General features: G+C 41.4%; 1 protein-coding gene and 1 pseudogene across 1 annotated transcript; both read right to left on the bottom strand.

Annotated features, from left to right (window-relative positions):
* Window positions 1-2,352: 2,352 nt before the first annotated feature.
* LOC129562403 (inactive ribonuclease-like protein 9) lies at window positions 2,353-2,979 on the bottom strand. The gene has a single exon (XM_055435467.2). The coding sequence runs from the start codon at window positions 2,977-2,979 to the stop codon at window positions 2,353-2,355; it is 627 nt and encodes a 208-aa protein (XP_055291442.2).
* Window positions 2,980-14,763: 11,784 nt separating this feature from the next.
* Window positions 14,764-15,800, bottom strand: LOC129563493 (inactive ribonuclease-like protein 9; annotated as a pseudogene).
* Between the last annotated feature and the right edge of the window lie 913 nt (window positions 15,801-16,713).

The following is a 16,713-nucleotide window of genomic DNA, read 5'->3' as shown; positions in this document are numbered from 1 at the left end:
GAATCTAGTGGGTAGGAGTCAAGATCTAGATTTTTATGCAATATTAGATAAATAATAAATAAATAAATATTAGATAAATAATCATTGTTCTATTTCCATGGCTTTAATTACAGAATGTGTAATGATCTGGTAATTTACCTGGAGAAAAAGAAATACATTATGATGATTACATAAAAAATAAATATATTTATTGTATGTTGTAGAACCCCAAGATACTTGAGATGAACATGACGCAAATGAGATGGACCAGGGCACATACCCAAGCCAGCCTATGTGGAGAATTTCTTCAGCTGATGTCTAGAAAGGTGGTTTTGGAAGGTTTATCATGGTGACCTCAAATGTTTGACGGAATCCTCATTCGCTCAGAAATTACAATCAAAAGTTATGAGTTTCCATGTAAAAGTGCTGTCTAGAGGCTTGATTTTCTTAGTCACAGAATTGGGATCAGGCAGCACTGAACCCTAGGCCCTTGTTGATAAATTAGGACCTAGCTCTGAGTCTAAAGACAAGGATATTGAATGGGACATGGAGATGGGCACGTCCCATGGATGTCCCTGTGGAGATGGGGATGGAGGACATGTGCAGATTGGATTGCAATGAAATGTGTAAGAATGATGAAATGCGTAAGAATGATGAAATGCGTAAGAATGATGAAATGCGTAAGAATGATAGGCACTCTCCTTCCCATCTCTCCCCACTCCTTTTTATTCCATTTTCAGTAAGTTACAGGGAATAACGATCAAAGGATATCAAAGAAGTTTACAAAGGGAGGGAGAAGTTGTTACCAAATCTGGACAGACAGATTTCTTTTCTCAGACTGGATCTCCAGCCACTTTTGGAAGTGGAATTTTCTCAGATGAAGCCACAGCTACAGCAAGGTGAAAAAAAGAAATGGTGACTGAATGTGACTATGCCAGAAAGTCTGGATTTGCATAAACAGTGATGGCTAAGCTAAAACAAAGATGTGGAAGGGACAAATTAGAAGATTGGGATTGGCATATACACATTGCTATAAAAAGTAGATAACTAATAAGGACATACTGTATAAGACAGGGAACTCTACTCAACACTCTGTAATGACCTATATGCAAAAAGAATCTTAAAAGGAGTGGATATTATGTGTAAGTGTAACAGATTTACTTTTCTGTACACCTTAAAGTAACTAACATTTATATAGTAAATCAACTATAATCTAATAAATAGTGAAAAGAAAAGAAACCAAGATGTGGGAATTCACAAAAGCAGCATTGGACAGCTGAAAAGTACTTTGGGGAGTTTGCTATTCTGAATATTAGGTATTTATGCTGAGATGGTTGTTATATCTATATCTTCCTGTCCCCATGAATATTGTGTTGCATGGAAAGGAGAGAACAAGTGAAAATTCTACAAATATACCAACTAGGAGTGTGAATTTCACCATGTCACAGGGAGTTCCCAACTCTTCTTTAAAACAAATTATTTATTTACTTAATGTGCCAGGTTTTTGTTGTAGCATTCAAGGTTTTGATCTTCTTTGTGGCATCCAAATTTTTAGTTGGAGCTTGCAGCATGTTTACATTTGCGGCATGTAAACTCTTGGATTCGGCATGCGGGATCTAATTCCAACACCAGAACTGGAACCCAGGGTCCCTGTATTGGGAGCCTAGAATCTTAGCTACTGGACTACCATGAAAGTCCCTTCAATTCTTTTTGTTTCAAGTGTGTCACAGAGGAAAGTCAGGCAAACGCAAAAACCCCACATAAGGATTCCAGAGACCCCTAGCTACATCAATGCACTTTATTATTTCTACTGAACCAGAAATTCACATGAATACAACTTTGGAGCTTCCGTTGTGACTCAGCTGGTAAAGAATCTGCCTGCAATGTGAGAGACCTGGGTTCAATCCCTGGGTTGGAAATATCCCTTGGAGAAGGGAAAGGCTACCCACTCCAGTGTTCTGGTCTGGAGAATTCCATGGACTGTATAGTCCATGGAGTCACATGGAGTTGGACAAGACTGAGGAGCTTTTACTTTCACTTATCAGCAAACATTTCCTATTCCTGTTGGTGCTGGCCATCCTTTCCCTGCAGGCATTCATCCACATAAAAAATTCGAAGTGAGCTAAACTCTGTGACCTGTTTGAATCCATGTCTCAGAGCACTATCTCTTAATCCAGCCCACCTTTCCTTTGCCTGGTATAAGGAGAAAAAGGGCAGGCAGTGAATGACGAAAGTGAATGAGACCAAAATTTCCATTCTCAATTTGACTTGTAAAGATCAGTAAGGATAGGATTCTATCTTCTTGCTTTAACATCTTAGAGAATATACTTCCAGAGGGGTGGAAGGAAAGAGATTTTCCTGGTGGATGATTCTTTATATGGCCAAAATATAATTTACAGACACAGGGATAATTTCTCCAATATCATCTTGCCATTGACAAGTGATAAAGACCCACCCCATCTTGTAAGACGATGTGTATTCACAAAATGGCATCATGACCCCACTTTTTAAAGCACAATGCACTCCTGATATTATTCCCCGGCTCCTGTGACATTTCCTAATCCCATTTTTACATTGCACAAACATGTTATTACAGATCTCTTGAATGTCCTCATATGATGCTCGGAGGAAGAAATGCTCTTTAACACAATAAAGCCTATTGTGAACACGTTTCATCTTCATTTCTTGATCGCAGTAGCTTCGCTCAGTTAACGGCATTTCAGAATCAATAATGACGTGGGTTTTGAATGCTTCCTTGGTAGGTGGTTTGGTAGGCCCTGTAGAATATAAGTCATCTAAATAGTCTTCTAATTCTTCTCGTCGTTCATTTGATAAATATGGATCAGTTATCCTCACAAACTGCAGTGGCTTCAGCAGCAGGAAGAGCAGAAACAGGGGCAGCATGTTGATCAGAGTCCCCATATTTCCCTGAAGGGAATACAAGAGAGAAGGAGTTATGTCCACTGTGAGGCTGTGCCTTCTGTTCCTGTGCAGGCCCATTTCTACCACCTTTTGCTGTTCTGAGCTCTAAGACTTTGGACCATTTAAAAATTGACAACTCAGGATCTATTCCAATACCTGTAAAATATGTACTTCAAGGTGACCTTAGGGGAGCTATGCTCAATCTAGAAGACTGTGGGTAAGAGAGGGAAAGGTGAAGGAAAATGGAGAGAAAAGGAGAAAGGCAGGGAGAGACAACACTGAGGAGAGAGAGAGAAGGAGACAAGGAAGAACTGAGCAAGAGAGAGGTGACGGGCAGGAGGGAAGGGCAAAGAGGACAAGAGGGCGAGAGGGCACCGCGGCAGGAGGCGGAGGAAAGGCTCATGTGCTCCCTCCTTCTGAAGTAAATGTATCTGTTCTCTTCCTGGAGTTAAGAACGTGCTCTAAAGAGCTGTGCATGATCCCCTTTTCCCCCTCACCAACATCTCGCTTGGGCTTCCCTCATAGCCCAGTCAGTAAAGAATCTGCCTGTAAGGCAGGATACTCGGGTTTGATTCCTGGATCGGGAAGATTCCCTGCAGAAGGAAATGGCAACCCACTCCAGTATTCTTGCCTAGAGAATCCCATGGACAGAGGAGCCTGATGGACTACAGTCCGTGGGGTCGCAAGAGTTGGACTCTACTGAGTGATTTCACTACACTTCATTCTTCATCGTCTGACTTTCTCCTCTTGCCCATTTCTGACCATCAGTACCCTTGCACAAGGGATCAAGAAAGATCCATCATGAAAAATGAGCACCAAATGTGTGTGGATTGGCCTAAATACTGTTACCATCACCTCGTTGCCTGGAATTGTGGGTCCGTGTTACAGTCTCCTCTGCCACCTCTCCCCACTCAGAAGAACTCTTCCACTAAGGTGCATTACTGACCTTGTGAGTCTTTTTTTAATCTTTTCTTTAAGGAAGACTCCATGATTCCTTCTCAGGTTTTCCCTTCTCTAAATTCTCCCCATCCTGTGTGCCAGTGTGCCATCATGGTACCCTCATCATCGGAGACTTCACAGTCACAACTTTCCTTCCATATGTGTGTGTCTCCATGTCTATTCACCCCACTGGAGGAACACTAATATTTCCCCAATACCTGTCATATGCAAGTGTCTTTACCACACAAATATGGGAAACTGGGTAGTTCCTTATATCTTTTCAAGAATTCTACTACTTAAAAAGAAATGGAAATATTTAATATAGCACCTACTTCTGAGGTACATCTTTATAACGGTTCATGCTAATCATGTTACGGGACCTTAAGAAAAGCATTCCTTAAGGGAACCATCTTACCTGTCTCCTGAGAAACCTTTATGGGGGTCAAGAAGCAACAGTTAGAACCCTGTATGGCACAACTGATTGGTTCAAGATCCAGAAAGGAGTAAGACAGGGCTGTCTTCTGTCACTCTGTTTGTTTAACCTATACACTGAGCACATCATGAGAAATGCCGGGTTGAATGAGTTACAAGCTGAAATCAAAATAGGCAGGAGAAATATCAACAACCTCAGATATGCAGATGATACCACTCTAAGGCAGAAAGTGAGGAGGAACTAAAGAGCCTCTTGATAAGGGTGAAGGAGGAGAGTGAAAGAGCCAGCTCAAGACTAAATATTAAAACAAAAGACTAAGATCATGGCACCTGGACCCATTACTGCATGCAAAATAGAAGGGGAAATGTGGAAGTTGATGCATTTCCTCTTCTTGGATTCCAAAATCACTGTGGACAGTGACAGCAGCCATGAAATCAGAAGACAATTGCTTCTTGGCAGGAAAGCGATGACAAACCTAGAGACAAAAGCAGAGACATTACTCTGCTGACAAAGGTCCATATAGTCAAGGCTATGGTCTTCCCAGTAGTCACGTATGGTTGTGAGAGTTGGGCCATAAAGAAGGCAAAATGCCAAAGAGTTGATGCCTTCAAACTGTGGTGCTGGCGAAGACTCCTGCAAGTCCATTGGAGAGCAAGGAGATCAAAGCAGTCAATCTTAAGGGAGATCTACCCTGGATATTCACTGGAAGGACTGATGCTGAAGCAGAAGCTCCAGTATTGTGGTCATCTGATGTGAACAGATGACTCACTGGAAAAGTCCCTGATGCTAGGAAAGAGTGAGAGCAGGAGAAGAGGGTGTCAGAGAATGAGATGGGTGGATGGCATCACCAATACAATGAACATGAACTCGGGCAAACTCCAGGAGATGGTAAGGGACAGGGAGACCTAGCTTACTGCAGTCCACGGGGTCACAAAGAGTCGAAAACGACTGGGTAACTAAACAACAACAACATCAACAAGGGAGCCTGAGCAGTAGTGACCTGTGGTCCAGAAAATAGGCCCAAGTGCTAGACATCAGGGCACAGTCTACTATTTAGTGGAAAGTGTCATCATTCATAGAGGATTCTTGGGTCTATTGATCATTTTTTAATCCCTGTTCAGATCTGACTATTAAGCAATAATTCTCCAAGGAGGCTTTCTTCCCAGGGGAAGGCTAGTACCTTAGGTACACTAGACAGCAGCCTTCTTGGCCTATCTTTGCCCATGGTCTTTTGCCTCATTTATTCTTTGTATGGTCAAAGCTTCAGAGAGTGGATATGTTAAGGACGGGGCTGGAGATATCCTGATACTGGGAATATTGACCTCCTGTAAGAGTGGTAGAGCTTGAAATAGGAAAAGAGAAGAGCAAAATTGAATGGCTGAATTAAGTACATTCTTGAGGTTGCCTTAAAGTAAAAATAAAAATCATAAATAATAATGCTTGGAAAGAAAGTTATGACCAGCCTAGATAGCATATTAAAAAGCAGAGACATTACTTTGCCAACCAAAGTCCGTCTAGTCAAGGCTATGGTTTTTCCCGTGGTCATGTATGGATGTGAGAGTTGGACTGTGAAGAAAGCTGATTGCCAAAGAATTGATGCTTTTGAACTGTTGTGCTGGAGAAGACTCTTGAGAGTCCCTTGGACTGCAAGGAGATCCAACCAGTCCATTCTAAAGGAGATCAGTCCTGGGTGTTCATTGGAAGGACTGATGCTAAAGCTGAAACTCCAATACTTTGGCCATCTCACGTGATGGGTTGACTCACTGGAAAAGAATCTGATGCTGGGAGGGATTGGGGATGGGAGGAGACGGGGATGACAGAGAATGAGATGACTGGATGGCATCACCGACTCGATGGACATGAGTTTGAGTGAACTCCGGGAGTCGGTGATGGACAGGGAGGCCTGGCGTGCTGTGATTCATGGGGTCGCAAAGAGTCGGACACGACTGAGTGACTGAACTGAACTGAACTGAAGATCATAGGCAAGTATACACCAAGCCCTTAGTTCAGCACTAAACATATATCATCATCCAAACAAGCTTATGATAAAGATATTCTTATAGTTTTGTTTTTATCTTGATAGTAAACAGTATCTCTTTGTGAAGGGACATTGCTTCAAATTTTACTTTAGGTCTGGCAGAATCTTGGTTCAAGCCTTTTTCACAAGTCAGTCTGATTTTCACGTCTCTGTTCCTCAGTGCTATTGTATGACTTCCTTCAGTCTCACTTCCCCACCTGAGGCTAGAATGTACCTCCTTCCCTAGGTTGACTTTGTAACTCTAGAAGAGACTACCAGAAACACACAGACCACCAAAGTCGCCAGTACTAAACTCGTCTCTGAGCCACAAGAGAGCTGTAAAAAAAAACCAGATCCATTCTCCACAAAGCCTAGCTGTGCTGCTGCAGGACAGTTTTCTGGTTTTTTGTTTGTTTACTCCACTGTGCTCTTGGTAGAAGAGAAGTCTTCCAATGGGGCAAACTCAAGTTATTTTCTAACACTGAAAATAACCCAGAGACCCTGACCAAGGGGGAGATGGATATCAATATTTGACTCCAGGGTGGATCCAGTTTGTAGACATGTGAGCAGACAAGTGGCTACAATGAGGTTGATTTGGGGACACACATCACACAGTGGAGAGAAGAAGAAATCTGAAGATGGGAAATCAGAGATTAGGCCAAGAAAGAAACAACTGATCCTCAGTGTCGATGTGAAAGAGGGCACTCCAGGTGTGAGCACGTTCAGAAGCCATTCCTCACACCCCTACTTTCACTCTCTCATCAGCCTCCTCAAGGTGTCTCTTCAGCAGAGTGATCCCACTGGGACAAACCAGGGAGCTCTGCACACAGTCCCAGAAATGGGACCCTGGAGTCTCTGTGCCATCTTGGGCTGGAGAGAGCAGGACAGGGCGAGCATGGGCAGCAGAACTGAGGCTCCTGTAGCACCAGGGTCAGGACAGCCCTTCATCTTTTATATCCTCTAAGCTCTTCATCCTTTGTTTATGAATTCATGCTGTGGTTTCAGGCTTCTTAAGGTCTTCTTCACTCACCCCCAAGTATATGCGTTTTCACTCACACGCTATCTTATGTCTTTATGGATTTTCAGAAAGTTTAAGCCTTTCATCCATCTGGAATTTATATTGAAGTATAAGAGGTGGTGATTTTTTTTTCACATGGCTTATATGTAATTTCAGTACTGATTATTTGGAGAATAAAGTTCATTCACTCACCTCTAAGTTAAAATTTTACCTTATGCTCTGTATCAACCTAGACAGGTGGGATGGGGAAGAAGATGAGAGGGAGGTTCAAGAGGGAGGGGACAAAAGTATACCTATGGCTGATTTGTGTTGATATTTGGCAGAAAGCAACAAGATTCTCTAAAGCAATTGTCTTTCAATTAAAAAATAAATTAATTTTTAAAAGTTACCTTATGTATTTAACAGGGCTTCACTTGTGGCTCAGATGGTAAAGAATCTGCCTGCAAAACAGGAGACCCAATTTGATCCCTGGATGAGGAAAATCCCTAGAGAAGGGAATGGCTACCTACTTCAGAATCTTTGCCTGGAGAATTCTGTGGAAACAGGAGCCTGGAAGTCTACAGTCCATGGGGTCATAAAGAGTCAGACAAGACTGAGCAACTAACACTTTCACTTACGTATTTGATAATTCTTTTTCTGAATGATTCACAAGACTGGAAAAGGTTAGTTTTCATTCCAAACAAATGAAGGGAAATGTCAAACAATGTTCAAACTATCTTTTTTTTTTCATTTTTAAATAGTAAATTTAATTTTTAAATTAAAAAATGTTCAATTTTAACATTGAAATATGTTCAAATTGTGCTCATTTCTCATGCTAGCAAGGTAATGCTCAAAATCCTTCAAGCTAGGCTTCAGGGTTCATGAGCCGAGAACTTATCATACATACAAGCTGGGTTTAGAAGAGGCAGAAGAACCAGAGATCAAATTGCCACCATTCATTGGATCATAGAGAAAGCAAGGGAATTCCAGAAAAACATCTGCTTTTGCTTCTTTGACTATGCTAAGGCCTTTGACTGTGAAGTCACAACAAACTGTGGAAAATTCTCAAAGAGATGGGAATACCAGACTACCTTACCTGCCACCTGAGAAACCTGTATGCAGGTCAGAAGCAACGGTTAGAACCAGACATAGAACAATGAATGGACTGGTTCAAAATTGGGAAAGGAGTATCTCCAGGGTGTATATTATCACCCTGTTTATTTAACTTCTATGCAGAGTACATCATGTGAAATGATAAGCTAGAGAAACCCAAACTGGAATCAAGATTGCCGGGAGAAATATCAACAATCTCAGATATGCAGATGATACCACTCTAATGGCAGAAAGCGTCGGGGAACTAAAGAGCTTCTTTGATGAGGGTGAATGAGGAGAGTGAAAAAGCATTTTGTTGTTTCTGTGAGTGGACCCAGAAATTTGCGCTTTAAACAAATTCACAAGGTTATTCCTCTTTACTTTTAAACTTGTTTGGGAGTGTTAAAGCAGCTTAGATTATAGGCTGGGAGGAGCCTGAGAGAGGCTGTCTGTCTAGAGCATTTTCTCCTAATGTGTGGGTCCTGACTCCCAGGCAGAACTCTCTATTTACAGTTTAAAAAAATTGAGACGAGTCAAAGGCTCCTTAGGTACATGAATATATATCTCTGAGGGGTCATAAGGGTTTTCAGTGTAAATCTCTTTAAAGAAGAAAAGTAGGATTTGTAAATACAGCTTAATATGAGGCATCAATGGACAATAATCATATAATAATTTTATAGCCCCAACCACTGAATAAAAGTGAAATTTGTATCTTTCAAACTGGTAATAATTATTACAGTTTCCAAAATCATTGCTGGTGAGAGTGTGATAAGGGGAATAATCCTATATTTCTGGTTATAGTGAAAACTTTGGCAAGTGTAATAAAAAAATTTTTTTAATCTGATACTTTTCCCCCAATTTCAATAGCTTGAATTCTACATACCATATTTTAGATGGCAATATGGACAGCAAGTTTTACTGCATAGGAACAAAAATTTCAACTTCGAAAACATAAATGTCTAAGAATTTAAGGAAAGTTTAAGTTGCCATGGATGTATTCATGGACAAAACAAAAACACCACTACAATTGTAACTATAAGAGCTAATATTTGAGATAAGCAGTGTTCTATATTCACTGATTTATAGATTCTTAGAATGGATTATTTTCCAGAATATAGAAATATATCAATCAATGAAATTTTACAGATGCAGAATATTCATAATATTACAGCAAGGGGAATGTCTGGTTTTAACCAGACCAGGGGCAGGAGTGCAAAAAATTAACTTAAACCCAAGAGGACCTGTACTGACTCACAGAGACAGACGTCCAGGACACACAGCAGGATGAAGAAATACAATCCTTCACTAGACACTTGTTAAACCCAAGAGGACCTGTACTGACTCACAGAGACAGACGTCCAGGACACACAGCAGGATGAAGAAATACAGTCCTTCACTAGACTCTTGGTTTCTCTCTCACTCCACTCTGCTTTCTATGCCAAGTTCACGTGCAGGCAGGGCCTCTCCACAGAATGGCAGGGTAAATCATTACCATCTTTATAACACTATGTGGGGTCACTGAAAGATGTGCCATCCTCTCTCACATTCATCCAATGTAGAAAATAACCTTTCTGATTGGTCTCGTTTTTGTCATGTGAATACATCCAGGAATGTGAGTTCCCCTTGTTGGTCCACCTGAAGTTCATGCTTTTTTCTGGTAAGAAAAGGCAAAACCACACAGTTAAAACCCCAGTAGAACTGCAATTGCTGACAAAAGGCTGCTCCCTGCAATACAAACAAAGGAATGGACACCAAAATACAAAAGTAGCAAATGTCCATTTGAAAAAGTGGGGGAAAATCAAAACACAGAAGATATCTACAACATCTACAATGTTTGAAATAAAGATAATAAATAATGTTTGAAATAAACATGGTGAGGGAGGGGGAGCCCCAAACATAACCTTTTCAACTGCTGTTTCTGAGCAGTTTATTTTTTATTGTGATCTTGAAAGTTGTCAGTTTCTCAAAGTCAAAATAAATAAATCTGAAAGTGTCATTGAAGAAATGTGTCTTTAAGAGCTGATTTGGGCATGTTATCCAATACTCAGTGCCAATTTCTCAGAATGCCACATTTTCATATCAGTGAACTCCTACCCTTTATTAGCATCAGGAAATGTCAGTTCCTTAGCTTGAATGGTTGAATAGAGAGAGTTTAAACACTCAGTCCTTAGAATTAGACTTACCTTTGCGAATAAATCCCAAAGTATCTCTCCATTAAATTCAGGGGAAAGAAAATCTCACCTTAGGCATATTGAAATTTATGCTTTTACAAACATATAGAGGCAATATTTATAGTTTCAGGCCTTCATACCCATAACCGAGCTGAGAATGGGGTCAGAATGAGAAAACCTGGAGAACAATGTGATCCTTAAGGGTCATTAGAGGGTCAATGTGTGTGGGTGTGTGGGTGCTCAGTCATGTCCGACTCTTTGCAGTCGCATGGACTGTAGCCTGCCAGGTTCCTCTATCTGTGGAATTTTCCAGGCACAAATACTGAAATTGGTTGCCATTTCTTACTCCAGGGCATTATGCCAACCCAGGGATTGAACCTGTGTCTTTTAGGTCTCCTGTATTGGCAGGTGGATTCTTTACCATCAGTGTCACTTGGAAGTGCCAGAGGGTCAATGGCTCCACTGAAACACAGTTGTTGCTCAGTTCAAATCATGTCTTCCCCTTAGGGTCACTGTGATGACCTGAGTATCTGAGCTTACAGAGGTGCACCGAATGGACAGAGACAAAGTAGAAATGAACTGTCTAAGGAGACACATGTGCTGTCAAAGCAAGAGACTTTATTGGGAAGAGGGGCCTGGATGGAGAGTAGTAGGGTAAGGAAACCCAGGAGAAATGTTCTGCCATGGGATTGCAGTGTTAGGCTTTATGGTAATTGGGTTTACCTTTGGCTCCTTCCTGGTGGAACATGTGTCAGTCAAGATGGAGTCCAGCAAGAAGGACTCTTGGTGGTTGCTGGGCCTTATGGACAGGAGTCTCCTCTCTCCTTTTGATTTTTCCTGAATTCTTCTGGTTGGTGGTAGCTTGTTGGTTTCACATTCCTTACTAGACCCTCTAGTTTAAGATAACTCCTGCAAGTGGTTACTACGATGCTGGGCCAGGGTGGGCAGTTACAGTCAGTGGTTCTGTTAGTGGTTCTAACATGAAAGAAATTTAATTTAAAATTTCACTTCTTGGTATATACCCAAAAGAATTGAAAGCAAAACCATGAACAGATATTTGTACATGCATGTTCAAAGCAGCACTATTCACAATAAACAAATGGTTGAAGTGTTCATCAGTGGAAGGATGAGTAAACAACATGTGACATACACATTTAATTAAATATTCAGTCCAGTTCAGTTCAGTTGCTCAGTTGTGTTCGACTCTTTGTGACCCCATGAACCACAGCCTCCCTGTCCATCACCAATTCCCTGAGTTCACCCAAACCCATGCCCATTGAGTCAGTGATGCCATCCAACCATTTTGGCCTCTGTTGTCTCCTTTTCCTCCTGCCCTCAATCTTTCCCAGCATCAGGGTCTTCTCAAATGAGTCAGCTCTTCACATCAGGTGGCCAAAGCATTGGAGTTTCAGCTTCAACATCAGTCCCACCAATGAACACCCAGGACTGATCTCCTTTAGAACGGACTGGTTGGATCTCCTTGCAGTCCAAGGGACTCTTGAGACTCTTCTCCAACACCACAGTTCAAAAGCATCAATTCTTCAGCGCTCAGTTTTCTTTATAGCCCAACTCTCACATCCATACATGACCACTGGAAAAACCATAGCCTTGATCAGACAGACCTTTGCTGACAAAGTAATGTCTCTGCTTTTCAATATGCTGTCTAGGTTGGTCATAACTTTCCTTCCAAGGAGTAAGCATCTTTTAATTTCATGGCTGCAATCACCATTTGCAGTGATTTTAGAGCCCAGAAAAATAGTCAGCCACTGTTTCCACTGTTTCCTCATCTATTTGCCATGAAGTGATAGGACCGGGTGCCGCAATCTTAGTTTTATGATTCAGCCTTCAAAAGGAAGGAAACACTTACCTATGCTACAATGAGGATGAAACCTGAAGCCATTATGTCAAGGGACATAAAAAAACACAAAAGCAGGAATAATTTTACCACAGTTAAATAAAATTAATGTGCATTATCTCAAGGGGCTCTTAACGTTAAAAATAGATTGTCATGGGGATTAAGGAAGGGATAATGTTCACTTTCTAATGAGTCAACTCGTCGCATGAGGTGGCCAAAGTATTGCAATTTCAGCTTTAGCATCAGTCCTTCCAATGAACACCCAGGATCGATCTCCCTTAGAATGGACTGGTTGGATCTCCTTGCAGTCCAAGGGACTCTCAAGAGTCTTCTCCAGCACCACAGTTCAAAAGCATCAATTCTTCGGCAATCAGCTTTCTTCACAGTCCAACTCTCACATCCATACATGACCACGGGAAAAACCATAGCTCTGATGCTGGGAAAGGTTGGGGGCTGGAGGAGAAGGGGACGACAGATGGCTGGATGGCATCACCGACTCTGTGGACATGAGTTGGAGTGAACTCCGGCAGTTGGTGATGGATAGGGAGGCCTGGCGTGCTGTGATTCATGGGGTCGCGGAGAGTCGGACACGACTGAGCGACTGAACTGAACTGAATGTTCACTTTATTAGTGTGGTTTTATTAAGGAGAGACTGCTAATAAGCAGAGGACAATAATCTATTAGAATCTTAATATGCATAAAGCTATAAATTACTGTATTTACCTATCTTAGAAAATCTGGTAGGTCAAGGGCAAGATCTGGTTTCTTATGCAATAAGAATAATCTGTTATAATAGATAAAAGGAACAATCTGTGTAAATAATCATTGTTCTACTTCCATGACTCTAATTATAGAATGTGTAAGGATCTGATCTTTTATCTTGAGAAAAAGAGACAAATTTTGATGATTTCTTGCCTAGTACTATAACTAGTTACTACACCATATTCTCAAAAATATATTTCTTGTATGTTGTAGAATGTTGTCTGTTGCAGAACCCCAAGATTTTGAGGTGAATATGGCCTAGATGAGATGGTCCACAGCACATACCTAAGCTAGACTATGTGGAGAACTTCTTCAACTGACGTCTAGAAGGTTGACTTTTAGAGGATGTCATGGTGATTCTCAAAAGGGTGGTGGGGTCCTCATTCACTAGACATTACAATCAAAAGTCTTGAGTTTCCATGTGAAAAGTTGTATCAAGAGGCTTGATTTTCTGGTGTCCTTTACTTAGTCACTGAATGGGGTCTGGTAGCCTTGGGCCCTAGGCTTTAGGCCCTTACTAATAAATGAGGACATTAGCTCTGAGTCTGAAGATAAGGATAGGGAATGAAAGATGCATGCACATTAGATTGTAATGAATCATGCAAGAGAGACAGGCACTCCATCTCTCCTCACTATGCCTTGTCCCATTTTCAGTAAGTTATAGAGAATAACGATAAAAAGATAATAAAGAGTTTCACAAAGAGAGAGAAGTTATTACTGAAACAGGACAGATTGATTTCTTTTGTCACACTGGATCTCCAGCCTCTTTTGGAAGTGGAATATTCTCAGATAAAGCCACAGTGACAGGAAACTGAGGAGAAGAAATAGCGAATAAATGTGACTATGCCAGAAAGTGAGGAATTGTGTGTAGTTTTGTGAACAGTGATGTCTAAGCTAAAACAAAATTGTGGGAATCCATGAAAGTAGCACTGGACAATAAGAGTACTTTGGGGAGTTTGCTATTCTGAATATTTAGGTATTTATGTTGACATGGCTCCTGTTAGAATCTATACTATCCTGTTCCCACGAATATTGTGTTGTATAGAAAGAAGAGAACAAGTAAAAATTCTACAAATATAGCACTAGGAGGAAGAATTTCACAATTTCTCAGGCGTCGCCCAATTCTTCTTGTTTCAAATTGTGTCACAGAGAAAGATCAGTCCAAACCCAGAAACCCCACATAAGCATACCAGAGACACCTGACTGTGTCAATGCACTTTATTATTTCTACTGAACCACAGTTCACATGCATACAACTTGGGAGCACACCTCAGCAATCATTCCCAGATCCTCTTGTTGCTGTTTATCCCTTCCCTGCAGGCATTCATCCTCAAATCACATTCAACATGTGCTGAACTCCGTGACCTGTTTGCAACCACATCTCAGAGCACTGTATTTTAACCCAGCCCACTTTGCCTGGTCTAAGGAGAAAAAAGGCAGGCAGTGAATGATGAAAGTGAGTGGGATCAAAATTTCCATTCTCAAGTTTGATTTGTAAGGATCACTAAGGATAGGATTCTACCTTTTTGCTTTAACATCTTAGAGAATATACTTCTAGAACTGTAGGGAGAGGATACTATCTTGGTAGATGACTCTTTACATTTTAATAATATCAATTACAGAATCAGGGATAATTTCTCCAACATCATTTCTCCATTGACAAGTGATAAAAACCCATCCCTCCTTGTAAGACGATGTGTATTCACAAAATGACATCATGATCCTACTTGTTAAAACACAGTGCACTCTGGCTATTACATTCCAGCTCCTGTGACATTTCCTAATCCCACCGCTACATTGCACAAATGTGTTGTGACAGATCTGTTAAATGTCCTCATATGATGCTTGGAGGAAGAAATGCTCTTTAACACAATAAAATCTATTGTGAACACATTTCATCTCATTTCATCATTATAGTGGTCTGGATCAGTTAATGGTCTTTCAGAATCAATAATGACATGGGATTTGAATGTTTCTTAGGCAAGTGGTCTCATAAGCCCTGTAGCATAGAAGTCATCTAAATAGTTTTCTAATATTTCTCATTGTTCATCTGATAAAGATTCATCATATATCCTCATGAACTGCAGTGGCTTCAGCAGCAGGAAGAGCAGAAATAGGGGCAGCATGTTAATCAGAGTCCCCACATTTCCCTGAAGGGAATACAAGAGAGAAGGAGTTATGTCCACTGTGAGGCTGTGCCTTCTGTTCCTGTGCAGCTCCCATTTTTACTACCTCTTGCTGTTCTGAGCTCTAAGACTTTGGACCATTTTAAAATTGACAACTCACAATCTATTTTAATACCTGTAAAATAAAAGTGACCTTAGAGGACATCAGTCTAGCAGACTGTAGGTAAGAGAAGGAAAGGTGAAGGAAGATGGAGATTAAAGGAGAAAGGGAGGGGGGGGGAAGGTGAAGAGAGAGAGAGAAGGTAACAAGGGAGAACTGGGGAAGAGAGCGGGAGAGAGATGAAGGCCAGGAGGGAACCGTAAAGAGGACAAGCGGTGGAGAGGACGCGGGACGAAACGAGGCTCGTATGCTCCCTCCTACGAAGAAAATGCATCTGTTCTCTTCCTGGAGTTAAGAACTTGTGCTGAAAAGAGCTGTACTTGGTCCCCTCTTCCCCTCACCAACATCTGCTCTTCTGAGGACCATTCTTGATCTTATGACTTCTTCCTCTTGCTCATTTATGGCCATCAATGCCATCACAAGGGATCAAACAAGATCCATCATGTCACATGAGCACCAAATGCTGTGTGGATTGGTGTAAATACTGTTACCATCACCTCATTGCCTGGAATTGTTGGTCCATGTTGTAGTCTCCTCTGCCTGCTCTTCTCGCTCAGAAGAGCTCTTCCACTAAGGTGCATTACTGACCTTGTGAGTGTTTTTCCCATCTTTTTTTTTTTTAAGTTAGACTTCGTGGTTTCTCCTCAGGTTTTCTACTCCTCAATTCTTCCCATCCTGTGTGCCCTTCTGAAGACATAAATCTCATCATCAGAGATGGCACAGTCACCACCTTCCTTTCCTCTGTGTGTGTCTCCATGCCTATTCACTCCACTCTGCTGCTGCTGCTGCTAAGTCACTTCAGTCGTGTCCGACTCTGTGCGACACCATAGACGGCAGCCCACCAGGCTCCCCCGTCCCTGGGATTCTCCAGGCAAGAACACTGGAGTAGGTTGCCATGTCCTTCTCCAATGCATGAAAGTGAAAAGTGAAAGTGAAGTCGCTCAGTCGTGTCCAATTCTTAGCGACCCCATGGACCGAAGCCTACCAGGCTCCTCTGTCCATGGGATTTTCCAGGCAAGAGTACTGGAGTGGCTTGCCATTGCCTTCTCCACAAAGGAATGGATACAAATACAAAAGCAGCGAATATTCATTTGAAAAAGTCAAGGAAAAATCAAAATCTGCAACCTGGTCCCAAATAATGGAAATAAAGATTACATGGTGAGGGAGGGGGAGCCCTAAACAAAACCTTATTCACTGCTATTTCCAAAGACTTAATTTTTAATTGTAATCTTGAAAGTTGTCAAATTCTCAAAGATAAAA

The sequence above is a fragment of the Moschus berezovskii genome, chromosome 9 (genome assembly GCF_049115385.1).
Source record: "Moschus berezovskii isolate FMDL1 chromosome 9, NW_MosBer_1.0, whole genome shotgun sequence".
Taxonomy (NCBI): domain Eukaryota; kingdom Metazoa; phylum Chordata; class Mammalia; order Artiodactyla; family Moschidae; genus Moschus; species Moschus berezovskii.
Note: the sequence above shows the minus strand (reverse complement) of the source record. Positions and strands in the feature narration are given on the sequence as shown.